At 41.0% G+C, this 19,906-nt stretch overlaps 1 protein-coding gene across 1 annotated transcript in view; it reads right to left on the bottom strand.

Annotated features, from left to right (window-relative positions):
- FGD2 (FYVE, RhoGEF and PH domain containing 2) overlaps window positions 1–13,118 on the bottom strand; it is a 25,713-nt gene extending 12,595 nt beyond the window's left edge. The window contains exons 1-8 of the mRNA XM_044675293.1: window positions 12,741–13,118; window positions 10,491–10,571; window positions 9,389–9,537; window positions 8,521–8,677; window positions 7,551–7,689; window positions 6,068–6,126; window positions 4,840–4,986; window positions 1,700–1,792 (exon numbers count right to left, since the gene is read on the bottom strand). Of these exons, the coding sequence (XP_044531228.1) occupies window positions 1,700–1,792; window positions 4,840–4,986; window positions 6,068–6,126; window positions 7,551–7,689; window positions 8,521–8,677; window positions 9,389–9,537; window positions 10,491–10,571; window positions 12,741–13,118 (1,203 nt within the window). The remainder of the gene's footprint in view (window positions 1–1,699; window positions 1,793–4,839; window positions 4,987–6,067; window positions 6,127–7,550; window positions 7,690–8,520; window positions 8,678–9,388; window positions 9,538–10,490; window positions 10,572–12,740) is intronic.
- Window positions 13,119–19,906: the final 6,788 nt, after the last annotated feature.

The following is a 19,906-nucleotide window of genomic DNA, read 5'->3' as shown; positions in this document are numbered from 1 at the left end:
CTCTCAATAATGAAATTCTCACTAGATAAATTATTCCGATAAAGAAGAAAAGGGGGAGTTTTCTAAAGATACTGATGGAGATAAACAGTTCAAATAACTTGGACCTTTTCAAGGACAGAAGGTGAGGGCAAGGTGAGGGAGGTAATATCTTCTCCTAAAAGGGCAGTTAAGTGGAGAAGTGGATAGAGTGCCAGTCCTAGTGACAGAAAGATTCATCTTCCTGAGTTCACACTCAGCCTCAGATATTCACTAGCTGAGTGACCCTGGGCAAATCACTTAACCCTGTTTGCTTAGCTCCTCATATATCAAATGAGCTGGGGAAGGAAATGCCAAACCACTCCAGTATCTCTGCCAAGGAAACCCCAAATGGGGTCACAAAGAGTCGGACATGATGGAAAAATGACTGAACAAAAACAAATCACCCCAAAAAATGGCATGGTCCTGGAAGAATAGGGGCAGAGGTTAATCTCATAACGAGTTGAAGCTCATGATATATGATAAAGGCAATAAAGGGAGAGGACTGACTTTAAAAAAGCTATTCTAGGGGCCAAGAGGAAGATCAAAGAAGGGATAACTTGTCGTTCATGGGAACAGTGATGATGAATGATGGAAAGAAAGTTGAACTACACAACTCTTATTTTTCTTCCTTTTCTTTCTTATACCAAAGAGAATGGTTTTTTACCCAGGAAAGATGGAACAACAAAGAATCTGAAACTCAAAATAAGTAAGGCCATGGCAAAGCAAGCACCTAACTCCTCTCAATGAGTTTGAGTCAATAGTCTCAAACAAACTACATTCCTCAGGAGATAATCCATAGATCTGATTGCCAAATCGCTAGCGGAGAGATCTGAAAAATCCCAGAGAATGGGATAGGACCGGAGATAAGAAAGCTTTGTCCAGATTATTGGGAAAAAAGATAGATTCTTCAAACTATAGCCTAGTGAGTTTGACTTGACTAATTCTAGAACTCATTTCTAAAGGAGTTCTGGAGTACTTAAGAAGGGAAGGTTTTAGCACTAAATAGACATCACTAGTGGTGTATATACTAGTGCTAGTTTTGCATACATCCCCTCCTCTCTTTGATCTATATGTAAGTATGGGAGAGTATGTTTAAGCAGGAGACGAAGGAGAGTGTTTTGCTACTGTTATTCTGGCTATCTCCCCACTGGCGACCCTTGGTTTGAGATAATTGTGTCTACTGGAAATGATTAAACCAATGAGGGCTTAGCTTTACATATAGACCCACTGAATAGTATTACTATTCATGCTACTCACAAGCCATGTCTATTGTTGTCGTTTAGTCGTTTTGGTCTCATCCAACTCTGTGACCCTACTTGGGGTTTTCTTGGCAAAGACATTGGAGTGGTTTGCCATTTCCTTCTCTAGTTCATTATACAGATGAAGAAAATTGTGGTCAACAGGGCTAAGTGACTTGCCCAGGGTCACACAGTTAGGAAGTGTCTAAGGCCAGATTTGAATTCAGGAAGATGATTCTTCCTGACTCCATGCCTGTCACCTAGCTGCCACAAGCCACATCTATGTATTCAGACAAATTCTACTCAAATATATCTTACATTTGTTACAAGATGTAGCTTGTTGGGTAGAGGAGGAGGGAAGACATATTTGGAAAAGAAGATGATATAAAAATAAAGGATAGCAACATGTTAAATAAAATGGAGGGGCCAGAGGAAATTCTCACCTTCATCCCAGCCACATCGATTCGGGTCCTCACCTGGAACTGAGCCCCAACCTGGATCACCTTAGGCACACAATACAGCAGCATATTGTTGAACTGATAGAGGAAAGGATATGAAGTCACTGTTAAAATAATAATAACCAACAGGAATTTAATACTTTAAAGGTTTACATACATTATCTCATTTGAGTCTCACAACAACCCAATAATGTGGGTAATGTAGGTATATATGCTTTTTTTCCCCTAACCCTTACCTTCTGTCTTAGTATCTTTCTAAGACAGAAGAGAATTAAGAGTTAGGCAATGGGGGTTAAATGACTTGCCCAGGGTCACACAGCTAGGAAGTGTCTAAGACCAGATTTGAACCTAGGACCTCTCTTCTCTAGGACTAGTACTCTACCCACTGGGCTATCTAGTTGCCTATATATGTAAACATAATTTTATCATATTAATTATATAATTAATATATTAAAATTATGTATATAATATAAAATATATGTATATACATATATATAAACCTGGATGTATGATTTCATTAGTGTAGGGAACTTCTATAGCAGAAATCCCTTCTCCAAATGTAGATAAAGCAAATGTTCTGTAATTTATCATTTTAAAAAGTTGACTGGAGGGATTGGGAGCAAGATATCTGCCTAGGGTCACATATATGTCAGAGATGAAATTTGAACTCAGTCCTTCCTGACCCCAAGCCCAGCTCTCTAGCCACTAAACCACACTGTCTCTAAGTGCAGGTATTAATATTCTCCTTTTACAGATGAGGAAAAGTGAAGCCCAGAGAATTTAAGTGACTTATCTAAAGAGCTCATGCCGAGAAGCAGTAATATCTGGAATTTATATGGTACTTTAGGGCAGCTAGTCAGAACAGTGGATAGAGTCTTGGTCCTGCAGTAAGGAAGATTCATCTTCCTGAATTCAAATCAGGCCTCAAATACTTACTAGCTGTGTGACCCCAGCCAAGCCACTCAACTCTCATTGCCTCAGTTTCCTCATCTGTAAAACAAGTCAAAGAAGGGAATGGCAAACCATTCCAGTATTTCTGTCAAGAAAACCACAAATGGGGTCATTAAGAGTCAAACACAACTTAAATAACTGAACAACAATATTTTTGTTTGAGGGGGTAACTGGGTGGCTCAATGAATTGAGAACCAGGCCTAGAGATAGGAAGTCCAGGGTTCAAATCCAGTCTCAGACACTTCCTAGCTGTGTGATCCTGGGTAAGTCATTTAACCTCCATTTCCTAGTCCTTACTCCTCACTCTTCAGCCATAGAATCAATACAATTAATTCTAAGGTGAAAAGTAAGGGCTTTCAAAAACAAAAACAAAAGACCAATATTGTTTGTGATTAAACATTATATATTATCTCATGTGTTCCTCACCACAACCCTGGGAGACAGGTGTTATTATTATTATCCCCATTTTACAGATGAGGAAACTGAGGCAGAAGTGGTTGGCCAGAGACACACATTGGTGTCTGAGGCATAATTCAAACTCAGGTCTTCCTGATTCCTGATCTTAAGCTCTATTCACTTCCCCATCTAGCTGTCCAGTAAGTGACAGAACCAAGAACTCAAATCCAAATTCTCAGTGCAATGCTTGCTATCTGTAGATTGCACCTTTCCTAAGATTTCTCCCTTGGAATTCAATCTATTTGCCTCTTGGTCTTCCAGGGCACATGTTCCCATCAAGGGACCATTGGAAGAAGGCCATGTCTCCTGTGGTTTGCACAGTGATGAGGATTGCATTTACCCAGTGTCTTCTCTAGTATCTCAGGTTTTTCTAACCATGACAGTCAAAGGAGTCTTTAAACTTCATGATCCAAGACTCCCATCAACAGGGCCCTAAGGCTGAGCAGTGGGCTGATTGCACCCAGAAGGCAGGACAGAGCGTGCTAAAGCACCAGGGAACTATGTGCTTAATCACTGGATCAATGATTAGTCCTAGAGGCAGAGCCAGTGTCCAAGAGGTCTGTTCTGACATTCTCATGAATGATCTAAAATCCAAGGGACCCAGAGCTGGAAGTGACTCAGTGGAGGTCTTCTCTGTCTCTGTCTCTTTCTCTCTCCTCTTTCTGTCTCTCACTTCTCTTCGTCCTCTCTCTCTTCTCTTTGTTCTCTCTTTCTCTCTGTCTCTGTCTCTCTGTGTCTCTGTCTCTGTCTCTCTCTGTTTGTCTCTCTCTCTCTCTCTCTCTCTCTCTCTCTCTCTCCCCCCTTTACTTTCTATCCCAGTAACAACTCTAAGACACAAGGGAGGGCAAAGGCTAGGCAAACGAGGTTAAGTGATTTGTCCAGGGTCACACAGCTAGAAAGTATCTGATGGCACATTTGAACCTGTGTTTTCCCAACTCCAGGTCTGGGGTTCTGTCCACTCTTCTACCTAGCTGGCTCTGGTCTTTTCAGTTTTTCCCCTTCCTTCTAGCAGGAACAAACTGAGCCCAGACCAGACAGATAATGGGGTTTTTCCTGTTTTTCTACAAGTACCAGGCCTGGAAAGAACTTCAGATTCAGCCTAATCCACATGTGGGCTGGAGTTAGATTAGATAGGTTCCTAAGAATCAATTGTTAAAATTTACACATAAGCATTTGCACTTCTGAAAAGAGCAAAGTTACAAATCAGGACTTGATTCATTGTTATGGTTAATCAATAGAACTTGAAAAAATTTAGACCTAAAAAGTGATGGAGAAAATATTAATAATGCAGATTAAATGCTAAGATATGTCTTTTATCCTTTTTTTTCCTTGAAGAGATAGTTGTTAAACCAGATAGTTTCTTAAGAGCCAATTGTTAAATTTTCTATGTAAGTCTTTTCATTTCTAAAATCAGCAAAGCTACAAATAAGGGTTTAATTTTTTATTCTATTTAATCAATAGAACTTAAGAAAGGTTCATGAAAAAATCTTAATATTAATAATGGAGATTAAATTTAAAAGTATGTCTTTCATACATTTTTTTCCTCAGAGAACTGGTTGTTAAACATTCACCAGCATGCCCCTGACCTAGTTTAATCTATACCTGAGCAAATATATCATAGTATAGTGTCTAGAATGTTGGACTTGGTGTCATGAAGACCTCAGTCCCACATGGCAATGACATCCCAGCCTTACTCCTCCGAGTCCCCTCTGCCCTACCAGGAACAAGTAGCGCTCCATGGTGCTGCTATGTCTGAAGGAGATCTTCTGGATGGGGCCCTCCTGCAGCAATTCATTGGAGGGATCCACAATATCATCTTCAAGGCCAAGACGCTGATACACATCCCACAGGTTCTGCAGACGTTCCTGGGGAAGGAGAGAGAAAAGAAGAAAACTGGATACAGGAAGGACATGAAATGCACGCGGCCCATTTTGTAGCCCTTGATTCTGAAGGAGAGCCTGGATTGTAAGGTCCAGAACTCTCTGACTTTTAGGGTTGGGAACCCCTAAAATACATATACATGGGAAGTGGGCAAGCCATTCTGCCTGAAAAGTATGTTTTTAAAAAGAGGATGTAAGTCTAGGTTAGGAAGATTTCCTTTTAGGGAGGTAGCACATATCAGAAGGGATCAGAGGATATGAATGAGCCCCTTTCCCAAACCTTTGCACAGGCTGTCCCCATGCCTGGGATGCATGAATTCCCTCCTCACCTCCATCCCTTAGTAAATGAAGCTCCTAGCTGAACTCAAAGGAACCTCGAACACAAGGCCTTTCTAACCACTCCTTGCCCCTCATCCAGGGTTTATTTTTAATTATATTTTATTTTTTTTCAGTGAACAAAAACTAATTCCCTTCCTCTTTTCTCTACTGGAAAAAGAAAAATAAAATCATTGTAACCAATAGTCAAGCAAAACAACATCCCAAATGGCCAGATCCAAAAAATGTATGACTCCTTCTTCATCCTGAGTCTATCACCTCTTTTCCAGGAAATAGTCAGTCTGTTTCATCTCTGGGCCCATGAGGCCTTTCCTGATCCCATGACTAACTAGGGTTCTCCATCAGAAATTACTTTGTATTTACTTATGCCTTTTCAAGTTGTTTCCTCTGATAGAATGCAAGCTCCCTGAGCTTTTGCTTTGGTATCTCCACCATCTTGCTCAGTCTCTGGCACATGGTAGGAATTTAACAAATGCATGTTCATGGGTTAATTGATTGGGGTGAGGTAGTAAAGGTGTTTCAGTGGATGACAGGCTCCAAGGCACAGAACAGCTTCCAGGGTAAGTTATAGTGGAGTCAGAGTAAATCAGGGATAAGGAAATCCAGGAATGAGAGGGCAGCCACAGAACAGGAGCTTCAGGGAGCAAGGGCCCTAGTGGGAGGAACAGAGGGATTTAGAGACTTTAGAATTTGAGGTCACCGTGCTGAGAGCTGAGGGGTCCCAGCTCACCATTTCAGTGATGGCTGCATTAGAATGCTGAGCAGCAGAGAAGATCATGTCCAAAGCTTCTGAAAGAGAGAGCGATAAAGTCATAAATAGGATGGATGAGGAAAAGGATTCACTTTCTGAATCCTGGGATATTAAGGCTAGGGGGAAGGAGGAAGATTCTGAATTCTTTTTTTTTTTAAACTCTAATATCTTTTATATATATCCTTCTATATTTTTAAATTTGTTATAGGACTAGGCAATAGGGATTAAGTGACTTGCCCAGGGTCACACAGCTAGGAAGTGTCTGAGGCCAGATTTTAACCTAGGACTTCCTTTCTCTAGGCCTGGCTCTCTATCCACTGAGCCATCCAGCTACCCCTATTCTGAATTCTAAAAGAGGCTCTTTAGAACCAATGAAAGGCAAATCTAGCATAAATTATTAGGGGAAACAAGGAGTATTTTGAATTGATTCCTAAAATGTGAGGCTGATGTCAGAAAGGACACCTATCTATCTCCCTAGTGATCCTTACCCGCCATCCTGGGGGGGCTCCTGTCAGAGACAGATCCCTGGGCAAGAGGGTTGAGGAAGTTTACACAGGGTGGATATTACCAAGGATTCCCAGAAGTGGGGAAAAGCAATTCAATTAAACAATCATTTATTATGTGCTGAGCCTTGGTTTACAGCAATTTCTGAATCTCATTCTTTAGGGTTTGATTCCTCAATTCACAGTATAAAGAATATAAGCTCTTTGATGGTATATGCTTTTCTCTCCTAGAACCTGTGTCTGTTTCACTTAGTAGGTACTTGATTCCATTTGACAAATATTTATAGAACATTAAAAACAGAGCTTGTAGCACATATAGGAATAAAATAAGAATATAACCATAGAATAAGGGATGCAAGGTGGGATGCTTGTTGTTGCTATTGTTGAATTGTTTTTATTTGCATCTGATCCTTTCTCACTCTATTTGGGGTTTTCTTGGCAGAGATACTGGAGTGGTTTAGCATTTCCTTCTCCAGCTCATTTTACAGATGAGGAAATTGAAGTGACCAAGGTAAAGTGTCTTGCCCAGGGTCACCCAACTAGTAAGTGTCTGAAGCTGGATTTGAACTCAGAAAGATGAGTTTTCCTGACTTCAGGCCCAGCACTCTATCCACCCACCCTAGGGATCTTGGTAGAGACTGATAAGTGCTTTCTTAAATTTAATCAATTTTATAAAACGTTGAGATAATTAAGATACAGAGCTTAGGATACAAATATGAGAATCAGAAGAGAACACAACTATAGAATAATTTACCCAAGGGGCGGAGTATGGGAGAGTCCTAAGAGAGGCATGAGGACAATACTACAGAGGACAATACTACAGAGGACAATACTACAGCACAGAAAGCAGGGCCATCTGGATGCTGAATGACTGAGTGAATAAATGAAAGAATGGCTCTGTACATAGTGCCCTGTCCCATCTGTCCCTCCCACATTCCCAGGGCTAAGACCGTACTTACTCTGGGCATCAGCCCGGTCTGGGGCATCTGGGGGCAGCTTCTGGACATACTCCTTCAGCAACAACTCATAGCGAGGGATCCTCTGCACAGGCTCCAGCATGTGGTGTTGCAGGGTGAGGCTGCCAGAGATGTCGCTGTTCTTGGGGACAAGAGGGGAAGCAAGCAGGGTGGGAGTGGAGGGAGGGTCAGACTGCTATTCAGTCTGGATGGGGCAGAATCTAAATATGCCAGGCCTGGGGAACAGATCCAGGATGGGATAGTGGGAAGATTAAGGAGAACTTATTTCTAGCCTCAACCACTTCCTGTGTGACCTGGTTCTCTCTGGACTCAATTTCCCCCTCTGTCAAGGAAGGATTTGGACTAGATGGCCTTTTTTTAAGCTCTTACCTTTCATCTTAGAGTTAATACTGTGTATCAGTTCCAAGGCAGAAGAGCGGTAAGGGTTGGGCAATGCGGGTTAAGTGACTTGCCCAGGGTCACACAGCTATGAAGTGTCTGAGGCCAGATTTGAACCCAGGATCTCTCATCTCTGGGTTTGGCTCTCAATCCATTGAGCCACCCAGCTGCCCCCTCCCCTTCTCAACTAGATGATCTTTAGGGGCCCCTTTCAGCTCTAGGAATCAATGAATTTGGCCAAGGATATGCACAGTTTGGGAAGGTAGTGACAGGAATATGAAGCATCATCATTCACTTAAGAGGGAAAGTTTGGGCAGACTGGCACTCCAAAGAGCCAGACCCTGGCAATGACTTTGGGTCTGTGTGTGGCATGTATGGGAAAGGGCCTAAGAACCAGGTAGTTTTCCTGGGCCTCAATTTTTCAAAGGAAGTCATGAGAAGGATGAGAATTTGTTATCTCCTCATTTGAGATGCCAAGGGTGGCAAGGCCTCTCTCTCTTTCCTTCACCATTCTGGCACCCATCCTGTACCTCCTCCCACCCCCACTCTGGCATCTAGAGCTTCAGCTCTCCACCTGGATTCGAGTGATGACCTCTTGAAAGGGTGGGCACTTCTCTGTCCAGATGGCCAGCAGCTCTGCTGCCCGCTCAAAGTTCTTCACGTATTCACCGTACATCTTCAGAAAGGGTGCCAGTTTCTGGATCACATCACCAATGCGGGGGATGACAACCCTGTGGGCACCATAGCTCAGTCCTTTGTTCATTGCCCAAGGACCTCTTCCGTTATCCTCAGGACTTTGCACCAGTAGTATCTATGCTTTTTGATGCAGTGGATAAGTCACTGAATGGACTTGGAATCAAGAAGACTCAGGATCAAATCTTACCTCTGATATTCACTTGCTTTGTGACTTTGAGTGTCACATTTTTTTTGGCCTGAGTTTCCTCATATGGAAAGTGCAGGAGTGGTTAGCTGGCTCAGTGCATTGAGAGCTAGGGAGGACCTGGTTTCAAATCTAGTCTCAGACATTTCCCAGCTTTGTGATCCCAGGCAAGTCATTTAACCCCAATTACCCAGCCCTTACCTCTCTTCTATCTTGGAATCAATTCTTGGTATCAATTCTAAGATGGAAGATAAGGATTAAAAAAAAAGGAAGAAAGGACACTGGAGTGATTTGCCATTTTCTTCTCCAGCTCATTTTATAGATGAGGAAACTGAGCCAAACAAGGTGGAGTAACTTGCCCGGGGCCACATAGCTAGCAAGTACCTGAGGCTGGATTTGAACTCAAGAAGATGAGTCTTCCTGATTGTGAGCCACTACGTTGTCAATTCAATTCAACTAACATCTGTAGAGTACCTTCTTTGTGTAAAGTACCCCACTGCCTTCTCCCTGTAAGATTTCCTTTTGGGAGCTACCCAGGTAAGACCCAGCCACCCAAACTCACCATTCATCCACACGCCTCTGGAGCTCTGGGAGGAAGAACTGGGAGTGGAATTGGTGAATGGAGGAAATGTTAGAGAAGATGAGCTTGACGATGTCTTCAGAGAAAGCCTTGCTGCTTCGAGCCTCCTTTAGTAGCTCCTCAAAGAAGACCTGAAGACAGAATTCATTAAGACAGGTGGTAGAGAGGGCCAGGAAGTCCAGGGAGTCTCTAAGGCAAGAAGTGACTTGTCTGGCTCAGAGAACAGCCCAAACACCACTAGTCTTTGATGGGCGCTTGTGATGCCATGTAAAATGTTCTATCGCAAAAGACTTGAGGTCTATCTCTTGTAACAGATCTAAGTTCTATCTTCCTACTAGAGTTCAGGGATTGCCTAACTATTTCTGACTTTATTTTAAGATATAAAAGGCCTGTCCTTACTCTAGTGGCCTTATCTCCTCTTGAGTGAATGAGAATGACACTGGCCCATCAGATTCCTGTCATTACCCTCCCAATCTGCAGATGTCTTTGGCCAAATTCATAAGTTCCTAGAACTGCAAGGAACTCCTAAAGGTCACAGTGAGACTTCCTCTGCTGTATGACCCTGGGCAAGTCACTTATTCCTGACTGTCTATCCCTTACTGTTCTTCTGTCTTAGAATTGATACCTACAAAAGAGTATAAACAAAATCTTATATACTATAATAGGTGTGTAGCAAGTACTATTTAAATGTTAACTATTATTATTATCATCCTCATCCTCATTGTGATTATTAGTATTAACTGTGTGTCTGTGGGCAAATCACTTCACATTTGTTTACCTCAGTTTCCTCCTCTGTAAAATGGGGGTGATGATAGCACCTACCTCCCAGGTTGTCATGAAGATCAAATGGGATAAAGATTGTAAAGCGCTTAGCGAAGAGCAGTCGCTATATAATAAGCTTATTATTGTTCTTGTATTCAAACCCACACCCCCTGTCTTTAAACCCAGCATACTGTGCCACCATAACCATGTTGATTTCCTCCTCAATGCCCAGCACTGTGCTCCCTGAACACAGGTAGGCTGGTAAAAAAAGAGCAGAACTGGGAAGGTAGAGATTGGGGGTCGGGACCTGTCACTCACTCACCTGATCCAGCAGGTGGAGGCGGGACACATAAGTCTGCTCAGTCTCCAGGAGCTCCCTGACAATTTTATTCTCTTCTGGCTCCTACAAGTGGGGAGGCAGATTGGGGTTAGGGAATGGAAACTGGAACATTTGGTCCCCTGAGGGGTTACTAGGACAGGGCAGGAGATAAGGGGAGGCAAACTCTTCTGTTTAATGTGTGCGTGTTTTTTTAAAACCTTACCTTCCATCATAGAATCAATACTGTGTATTGGTACCAAGGCGGAAGAGTGGTAAGGGTTAGACAATGGGAGTTAAGTGACTTGTCCAGGGTCACTCAGCTAGAAAGTGTCTGCAGCCATATTTGAACCCAGGACTTCTGGTCTCTAGGTCTGGCTCTCTATCCACTGAACCACCTAGCTTCCCCCTCCATTTAACATTTAAAGTGCTTCATATTCTGTCTCTAGCCCATCTTTCCCGATTTATTTCCCAGGACTCTCCTCATACTCAGTATTGGGGTCTTGTTATTAGCCTTGCTATTTCCTCCATGCTAGAATGTTTGATTTCCAATTCTCTGGTTCTTAGAATTCCTACTTCCTTACATGCTCAGGTTAGCTGCCACCATCTTCAGAAAACCTTTCCTACCCTTCTTATATATCAGTACTCCCCCTGTCCTCAAATTATTTGGCATTTATTTATCTGTTCATATGTTGCAACTCCTAATAAGCTCCTTGAGGGCAAGAACTATTTTTGGTTTTTGTCTTTGTATCCCCAGGGCTTAGCATAGTGCCTGACCCATCCTAGTCACTTATTATATTTGTCCAGAGAGCTAAGTAGTGTGGCTAAAGTCAGGAAGACTTGAGTTTGAATCCTGCCTCAGATATATGCTAGCTGTGTGACCCTGGGCAAGTCACTTAACCTCTTTTTTTACCCTAAACTGTAAAACAGGGTACTTACCTCGACAGGTGTCCTGAGGAATAAATGAGATCATATTTTTAATATAGCACTTTATAACCCTTAAGGGTTATATAAAGGTTATATAAAAGAATGCTTTTATTGTAAAGTGTGTCTCTGGTCATTGACCATTGACCATTGTCAATGGGACCATTGACCTCTATTATTGGTAACTGCTAGTCTTGCCAGTGAATAGATTATATTTGGAATTTTGTGCCTCAGTTTCTCTTAACTGCACATTTTTATCTTGACACTTTTTAAATAAATATTAATACAATTGTATATGTTAAACTCTTGATTTGTTGCTAAAACATACACAAAGCCTGAATTTCCATACTAGGTACATTTGGAAGCCAATCACAGACATATGTACATCATTTATTTTAAACCCTTACCTTTCATCTTAGAATCAATACTGTGTATTGGTTCCAAGACAGAAGAGTGGCAAGGGCTAGGCAATGGGGATTAAGTGACTTGCCCAGGATCACACAACTAGGAAGTGTCTGAGGCCAGATTTGAATCCAGGACTTCCCATCTCTGGGACTGGCTCTCAATCCACTGAGCCACCCAGGTGCCCCATGTACAGAATTCTTAGAGAAAAAGACTGACCCCTGTATTTCTTGTTGGCTTGGGCAGTGCCAATAACACCCTGGTTTACCTTGGAGGCAAATAAATACTAGTTAATGTTATTGAATGGAATTGAGATAGTCCCTTTTGGGCCAACACCCTCACTCCACCAACAGTTTTTATTACTATCACTAATAAATTCCCAACCCACAATAATACTGAAAATTTCACATTATTATACAGGTTAACATATTCATTCATGATATTAAATAATAATGATTCTCACAAAAAATGCTTCCTGTTTGAATAGCACTTTGTACTTTCCAAAGTACTTATATATACATATATTAATCATTGATCCTTAGACATTGTCATGAGACAGGTACCCATTTTATAAATGGGAAGACTAAGTCTCAGATAGATTAAAATAATTTGCCCCAGGCTCACTTTAGTCATTGGAAAAGCCAGAGCCAGAACCCAGGTCTTCTAGCTCCCCAAAGAGTTGCATTTTCCACTGTATCATCCCTTCCACGTGGAAGGATGCCAGCTCACTGATGGAGAGAAGCCCAAGAAAGATCCTAAGCATCTGTCTACCCAAATGCTACCTTCAATGGTTAGACAACTCTGTCTCAGGGGGCTGCTCACTCCTTCATGAGCCCAGACCCCCAGACAACCCCACTCTTTAAGGTTTGTGGGCTAGAGGTGATGGGCAGCAAGGTGTCCCCCTTGTCCCCAGCATCAGCCCTTAGGCACCTGCTTCCTGGTGTTTCCAGTGGCTTCACAGGACTTCCTCCAGCCACTGTTGGAGATCTTATTTCTTAGAGAGGAGAGTAACCTGGTGCTGACTGCCCAGTGGCCAGGTCCTGGTCTGTCGTCCAGAATGTCCCTTTCCCAAGGTCTTGGAGTCCTATCAAAATGGGGCTCCATCAGAGTCTGGGGCATCTGTGATGTGGAGTTGCTCTGCTCTTGTTCAGACATGGAGTCTTTGGTCTCAGCTCCTGGAGTCTCAGGAAGGCCTGGAGAGAGTGGAGTGAGCTGTCCTGCCCTGGGGGACACGGGGCAGCTTTTGGAAGAAGCTGTGTCGTTGGCTGGCTGCTTGTTGGTGGCTCTGGATGTGGGACACACAATCATAGTGTCATTTTAAAATTAAGACCAAATGGTTTCCAATGCCCTTTCTAACTCTAAACCTACCTGGGTCTTTTAAAATTGTTGATTTAATATCCGTATAACACAGATTGGATTGTTCACCAGCTCCAGGAGGGGAGGGAAGAAAGGAGGGAGACAACTTGGACCATGTAACTTTGGAAAACTTAGATGGAAATTTGTAATTAAAAAAATAAAATTTTATTTAATACATGTATAACCCAGATTGAATTGCTTGCCTGCTCCAGGAGGAGGGAGAGAAGAAAGGAGCGAGACAATTTAGATCATATAACTTTGGAAAATTTGTGTGGAAATTTATTATTTGAAAAATAAAATTTTATTTTAAAAAATTTTAATTACATGTTGAAACAATTTTTGAAAATTGTTTTCTGACATTTTGCAATTCAGATTCTCTCCCTCTCTCCTCTCCTCCCCAAGGTGATAAATAGATTATAACAGGGCTTTCATGCAATATATATTTCCACATTCCTCATGTTGTAACTGAAGACATCTATCATATATGCAATAAAAAATTTTATAGGGGGAGTGAGGTGACAGCGGATAGAGAAGCAGACCTGGAGACAGGAGATCCTGGGTTCCAATCTGTCTTCAGACACTTCCTTTCTGTGTGAGCAAGTCACTTAATCCCAATTGTCTGACCCATATCACTCTTCTGCCTTGGAACCAATACTTAGTATTGATTCTAAGATGGAAGATAAGGGTGAAAAAAACAACAACTTAGGAAGAAAATAAAGTGAAAACTGGCATGCTTTGATTTGCAATCAGATTCCAAGAGTTCCTTCTTTGGCTATGAATAGTGGTTTTCTAATTTTTTTTTTATCACAAATTCCTTGGAGTTGTCTTGGAACCCTTTTTTTTTTTTTTTTGCTGCTGATAATAGTTTAGTCTTTCACAGTTGCAGATAACTGTTTTTTTTTTTTCAGATAGAAAGGGCTCAAGGTATTTTTTTTAACTTCCTCTAATGAAAATTTTATTTAGAAATTCAATTTCAGTAATTCAGCAAACATGCAATAAGTGCCTACTACAAAGAAAAGGAACGATTTAGTCTACTGTAAAATAGTTTGCATTCTAATGAGAAAGAAGAAATGTTACTTAAATTAAAATTTCATGTATACAGTCCCAAACATAAGCCATCCTTTACAAAATAAACTCCTTCCCCTGATATAGTAGAGAAATTAAACAATGCTTCTCATTAAAGTCTATGCAAATGCTTTTGCTTAAAGTCTTCATAAAGTCTATGTAAATCAGGTGCATACAGGAATCAACATACAGAAATCAAAGAAAATAAACAATAGGAAATATTGCCTTCTTTTTATCTTTTCAAGTCACCCCATTTTCTTTTTTTAAAATATATAAATTATGTCTTTCATGTTTCTATTTTTCAGTTCATTCTCTGGAGGTAACAGTCACAATTTATTCTTCGAGTATGAAATCTGTAACTGTTTGATGTTCTCTTGGTTCTACTTATTTTGCTGTTCATTATCCTGTGTGGTTTCCAAGTTTTTTGTTTGTTTGTTTGTTTGTTTGTTTTTAATTAACTTGCTGGGGGCAGCTAGGTGGCTCAGTGGATTGAGAGCCAGGTCCTGGGTTCAAATGTGACTTCAGATACTTCCTCGCTGTCTGACCCTGGGCAAGTCACTTAACCCTCATTGCCCAATTTACTACTCTTCTCCCTTGGAACCAATATACAGTATTGATTCTAAGACAGAAAGTAAGGGTTTAAAAAATAAAAATATCTGGCCTCAGACACTTCCTAGCTGGGTGACCCTGGGCAAGTCACTTGACCCCCATTGCCTAGCCCTCACCACTCTTCTGCCTTGGAGCCAATACACAGTATTGATTCTAAGATGGAAAGTAAGTGTTTTAAAAAATAAAACTAAAAAAATGAAATCAACCTGCTCATTGTTTCTTATGGCATAGTAGTATTCCATCACATACACCACAATTTGTTTAGGCATTCCTCAATTGAGGGGCATCCCCTCAATTTCCAGTTTTTTGCCAGATGCCTGTGTCTTAAGGAACTGGAGGGGCCTCTCTACTGGGTGTGTTCCTTTGGGAAGGGCCAGTTAAGTAGTTGGTGAGCCCAGGGTAGAGAAGTTCTGGGATCAGAGTCCCCCCACATCCCCTTCTACTTATCCAACCTCACCTCCATGGGTCTATCCCAAGATTTGGCTACCATCGTAGGCAGGAGATGGAGCATCTAGTATTCTCGTTCTTTGAATTTCCAACTCCCAATCTAGGGAGGGAGGGAAGAAGGGAAGGAGATGATGGTTTCCAGGACCTCAGAGACCATCTAGTCCAGCCCTCTGATTTATGATGAGGCAGAAGTGAGAACAAATCCTCTACCACTTTCATCACCCACACCACTCTCGTCCCCAGGGCACTCTTTGGCAGGAACTTCAGCTTTAGAACATGAGTCAAAGTGAACTTTGTGTTTCTTGTTCTTTGAGGAACAATCTACTTCCCTATTCAAACACACACTCATAGAGGAACTTGTGCACTCGCCCAGAATCATGTATAGTCCTTGTACACACATCACCAAAAAGAATTTAATATACACACTCATGTTTGTAAAACTTGTTCATGTGCACATTTATATATATGTTCTCAAGAGGTACCCATTCGGTCACAGAGATTTCTAAAAGAGTCTACACATTTCCATCATGCTTAGCTCTTCTGTCTTAGACCTGCGTAAAAGGCTCTGAATTATGAGTTTTCTCTTCATTTCTCTCTTTAAAAAAAAAAGTCTTACGTTCTGTTTTAGAATTGGTTTCAAGGTAAGGGATAGGCAATGGGTTAAGTGACTTGCCTAGGTGTGGGAAGCCAATAAGAGAAACAGAGTCTCAAATAGATAAAAATCTGAGACTCCTCTTTTGACTCCTTTTGTGATCCACATCCTTTCTTGTTGAAAACCATTGTGGTCTTATTGAAAAGCTTTAAGCTCTTAGCAAACCAACAGTCAAGAGGTTAATATTCTCTCCTTTGGTCAGAAATACAACTGTTTTTGTTTCAAAAGTAGTTTCTAGACAAGTCAAGGTCAATAATGGACAAAATTTAGACAAAACTTCCTCCAGGGGGTGCTATTCATCCCCGAGAAAGTATTCCCAAACTTAGCTTTTGATAATGGGCCAGCCAAAATTCAGCCTTGGCCTTGTTCTATTCTGAAGTCGATGAGACCTTTTGTGTTTTGATATGACATAATCTATATTTCTGCGCAATTGCAAAGTTTTGGGGGTGCTTTTGAGTGAAAGGGAGTTTGGATTTTCATATATAATAAACTTGTGACTCAATGGCACTTCAGAGAAGCAGCTATGAGTTAACAGTCAAGATCGTCTCCCATGTCCCATTTTTTATAAACTAAGTTGTCTTTATTAATTATCAGAGATGATAGATAGATCTTGACACCTAGGGTCACTCTGCTGGGAAGTGTCTGAGGCTACATTTGGACCTAGGACCTCTCGTGTCCAAGTCTGGTTCTCTATCCACCGAGTCACCTAGCTGCTTCTCTTTATTTCTTTTTCTTTTCAGCCTTTAGTAGTTGTTTAATAAAATGCTTGTTGACTTGACCTCTGCAGCCAGGAGAGATGCCTTAAGTACTAGGCAATCAACTAGAGCCAGAGAGAGAACAAGGGAGAAAAAGGAGAGAGAGACAGAGAGACAGAGAGAGACAGAGACAGAGAGAGCGCTTCTGCTGAGACTGGTGATTCACATCTGAAAGAGGTAGTGCTTCATCTCCAACCTAGATCCAGAATAGAGAAGGAAGGGAACTAAGCAGACAGGGATAGGATGGAGATGTCCAGTTTCTCTGCTTCTTCTGAACTGGGTCTACATAACATGACTTTATTCCTCAACTTACTATATATTAAAATGTCTAGAAAATTAAATTTAGCCTAATCTAAATATAATACTAGCAATAGGTCACATTTTTATAGCTCTTTACAATTTACTTGGGACTTTCCTAACAAATGCTCTCTGAAGTGTTATTAACTCCACTAATAGATGATAAAAAGTTAAGATCATGTGGTCAGAGTGAGTATTCAAACCCAGTTCTCCCCTGACTTCAGGATTCCAGTCAAAATACTACCATTTCATGTTGCCTCTCATATACTTATATATAACAGATGTTCAAGGTCAGCGAGGCTAGTTAGTAACAGTGGCAAAGACTTGCCAATTTAACCTCAATATCTCTCATTTTTATCCCTTTGTCTCCAATCATGTGACTGCCACTCTAGTTCAGGTCCTCATCACTTTTCACTTGGACTATTGCATTTACTTCCTAATTGATCTCCCTATTTCCAATGTTTCCTCCTCTCTGATCTAATTCTCCACACGGCTATCCAAAGAATATTCTACAAGTGCCATCTCACCTTTTTGTCTTTAGAATAAAATGTGAACTCCTTAACTTGTAAAGGACCTTTTAAAATTTGCCACCAATCTAACTTTGTAGTTTTCAATTTCAATTCTCTGCCTTTTAGAATGAAGCCTTTAAGTAATTCCATTCAGGAGTTACCTCCAGTGTGGACCCTTTCCTAAGGTCTATCTGTTGGTACTCCCTCCTTCCTCAAATTACTTTCCCCCACTCCCTATGTACATGTTGGATTTCCCCAGTGAAAGGTAAGCTCCTTGAGGGCTGGGAGGATTTCATTTTTGTCTTTGTAAACCCAGTCCATAGCATCTTTGATAATTTAATGAAACTGTTATCTCATCTATGTGGGTTTTCCCACAATTCAGATCATACCTATGTATCGTGTCTGCCCATATAGTATGAATCTTTAAACACATGCGCATACACACACACACACACACACAAATATCTTAATGTACAATATTCTTTAGGTGTCTCCTCCATTCAAATAAGAACTCCTCTACTAGCAGCAGTGTAATGATCCAGGACAAACCAGAGGAACTTAGAAGAAAGAACACTATCGACATCCAGAGAAAGAACTGTGGGAGCAGAAATGCAGAAGAAAAATATATGTTCGATCACGTAGTATAATACGGATATGATTGAGGTCTTGATGTTAAAGGATCACTTTACTGCAAATATGAGTAACATGGAAATAAGTTTTGAACAATGATACATGCATAACCCAGTGGAATTCCTTGTCAGCTGCAGGAGCCAGGAAGAAAGAGCAGGGGGAGAAGGGTCATGAATCATGCAACCATAGAAAAATATTCTAAATAAAAAAAGGAAAAAAAAGAGAAAAAAGAGAAATCCATAAGAAAACAAAACAAAATAAATAGGAACTCCTTAAGGACAAGGACTATTTATTTGCCTAGCTTAACATGGTGCCTGACACATAGTAAGTATTTAATAAAATGCTTGTTGAGTACTTGATGTAGAAGGATCAATTAGCTGTATGTCATAAGCATTTGTCCATCCAACTGCATGTCATAGATTGTATCATAGTTTTTTTCTTGGGTGGAAAGTTAAGCCAAATTTTTTTTTTATGATTCTAGAACTTCCCCCAACTTTAAACACTTATCTTCTGTCATAGAATCAATCCTGTGAATTGGTTGCCAGTTAGAATCCTGGTAAGGGCTAGGCAATGAGGGTTAAGTGACTTGCCCAGGGTCACACAGCTAGGAAGTGTCTGAGGCCAGATTTGAACCCAGGAACCTCCCACCTCTGGGCTTGACTCTCTATCCACTAAGTTGGCTAGCTTCCCTCCATTTGATCACCTTTTTAAAAATAATAATAAAATCTAAGAACTTTTCTGGGTCTTGTTATCCTCCCATCTTTCAACCATATTGAGAATCAGTCCCTGAACTCTCTTAAGATTGTATTGTCTTGGGAGCAGCTGAGTGGCTCAGTGGATTGAGAACCAGGCCCAGAGATGGGAGGTCCTGGGTTCAAATATGACCTCAGATATTTCCTAGCTGTATGACCCTGGGCAAGTCACTTAATCCCTATTGCTTAACCTTTACTGCTCTTCTGCCTTGGGTCTAATACACAGTATTGATTCCAAGACAAAAGATAAGGGTTTTAAAAAAAAGTTTGTATTGACTCCAGGAAGAGACCTCTTCTGAGGATTCATCTAGCTAGTTGTTCTTTCCATCTTTGTTAGGTCCTTCATAAAAAAATGTTTGAGTTGAAATTAACCCACATTTTCTAACTTTTAAGTCCAAGCCTCTTTCTACAACATCACATCCCCTTTCATTTTAAGTACAAAAATGAATCCAGGCCGGTCACAAATGATATGTGACTATCCAAGTTTGGATCCATTTTGCCTGAGGAATTAGTAGGAATAGGCCCCTTGAGTCAGAAAGACTTTAGATCTCCTGGCCATTTTGCCCCCTTTTAATTCAATTCAGTTTCAAATTCAATTAATTGATCTATTAAATGCTTTTGGTACATGCTATCCTAAATGAACACTAGCAGGAGACTGGCTTGGCACATTCAAGTGGAGAGTCTTGATCTAGTTGTTCCCAGATAAACTTGATAAGCTTTCAATGCAGTGACCCTTGCTTTGGGACTTTGATTGTATCTTCTTTTGGAGGATATGACTAAGGACATCTGTGTGATTATGTGTGTGTTGCACACATGCACGTAGAAAGAGAAAGAAGAGAGTGAGAAAGGAAAGAAAATGAGAGAAGACAGAGAAAGAAATGGAAAAGGGAAACACAGGGAGAAAGGAGAAAGAGGAGAGACTGAGAGAGAGAGTGAAGGGAGAGGAATAGAGAAAGAAGAGAGTGAAAGAGGAAGGAGAGAGCAAAAGGAGAGAAAGAAAAGAAAGAAAATGAGAGAAGAGGCA

This window comes from Gracilinanus agilis, chromosome 4 (genome assembly GCF_016433145.1).
Source record: "Gracilinanus agilis isolate LMUSP501 chromosome 4, AgileGrace, whole genome shotgun sequence".
Lineage (NCBI taxonomy): Eukaryota > Metazoa > Chordata > Mammalia > Didelphimorphia > Didelphidae > Gracilinanus > Gracilinanus agilis.
Note: the sequence above shows the minus strand (reverse complement) of the source record. Positions and strands in the feature narration are given on the sequence as shown.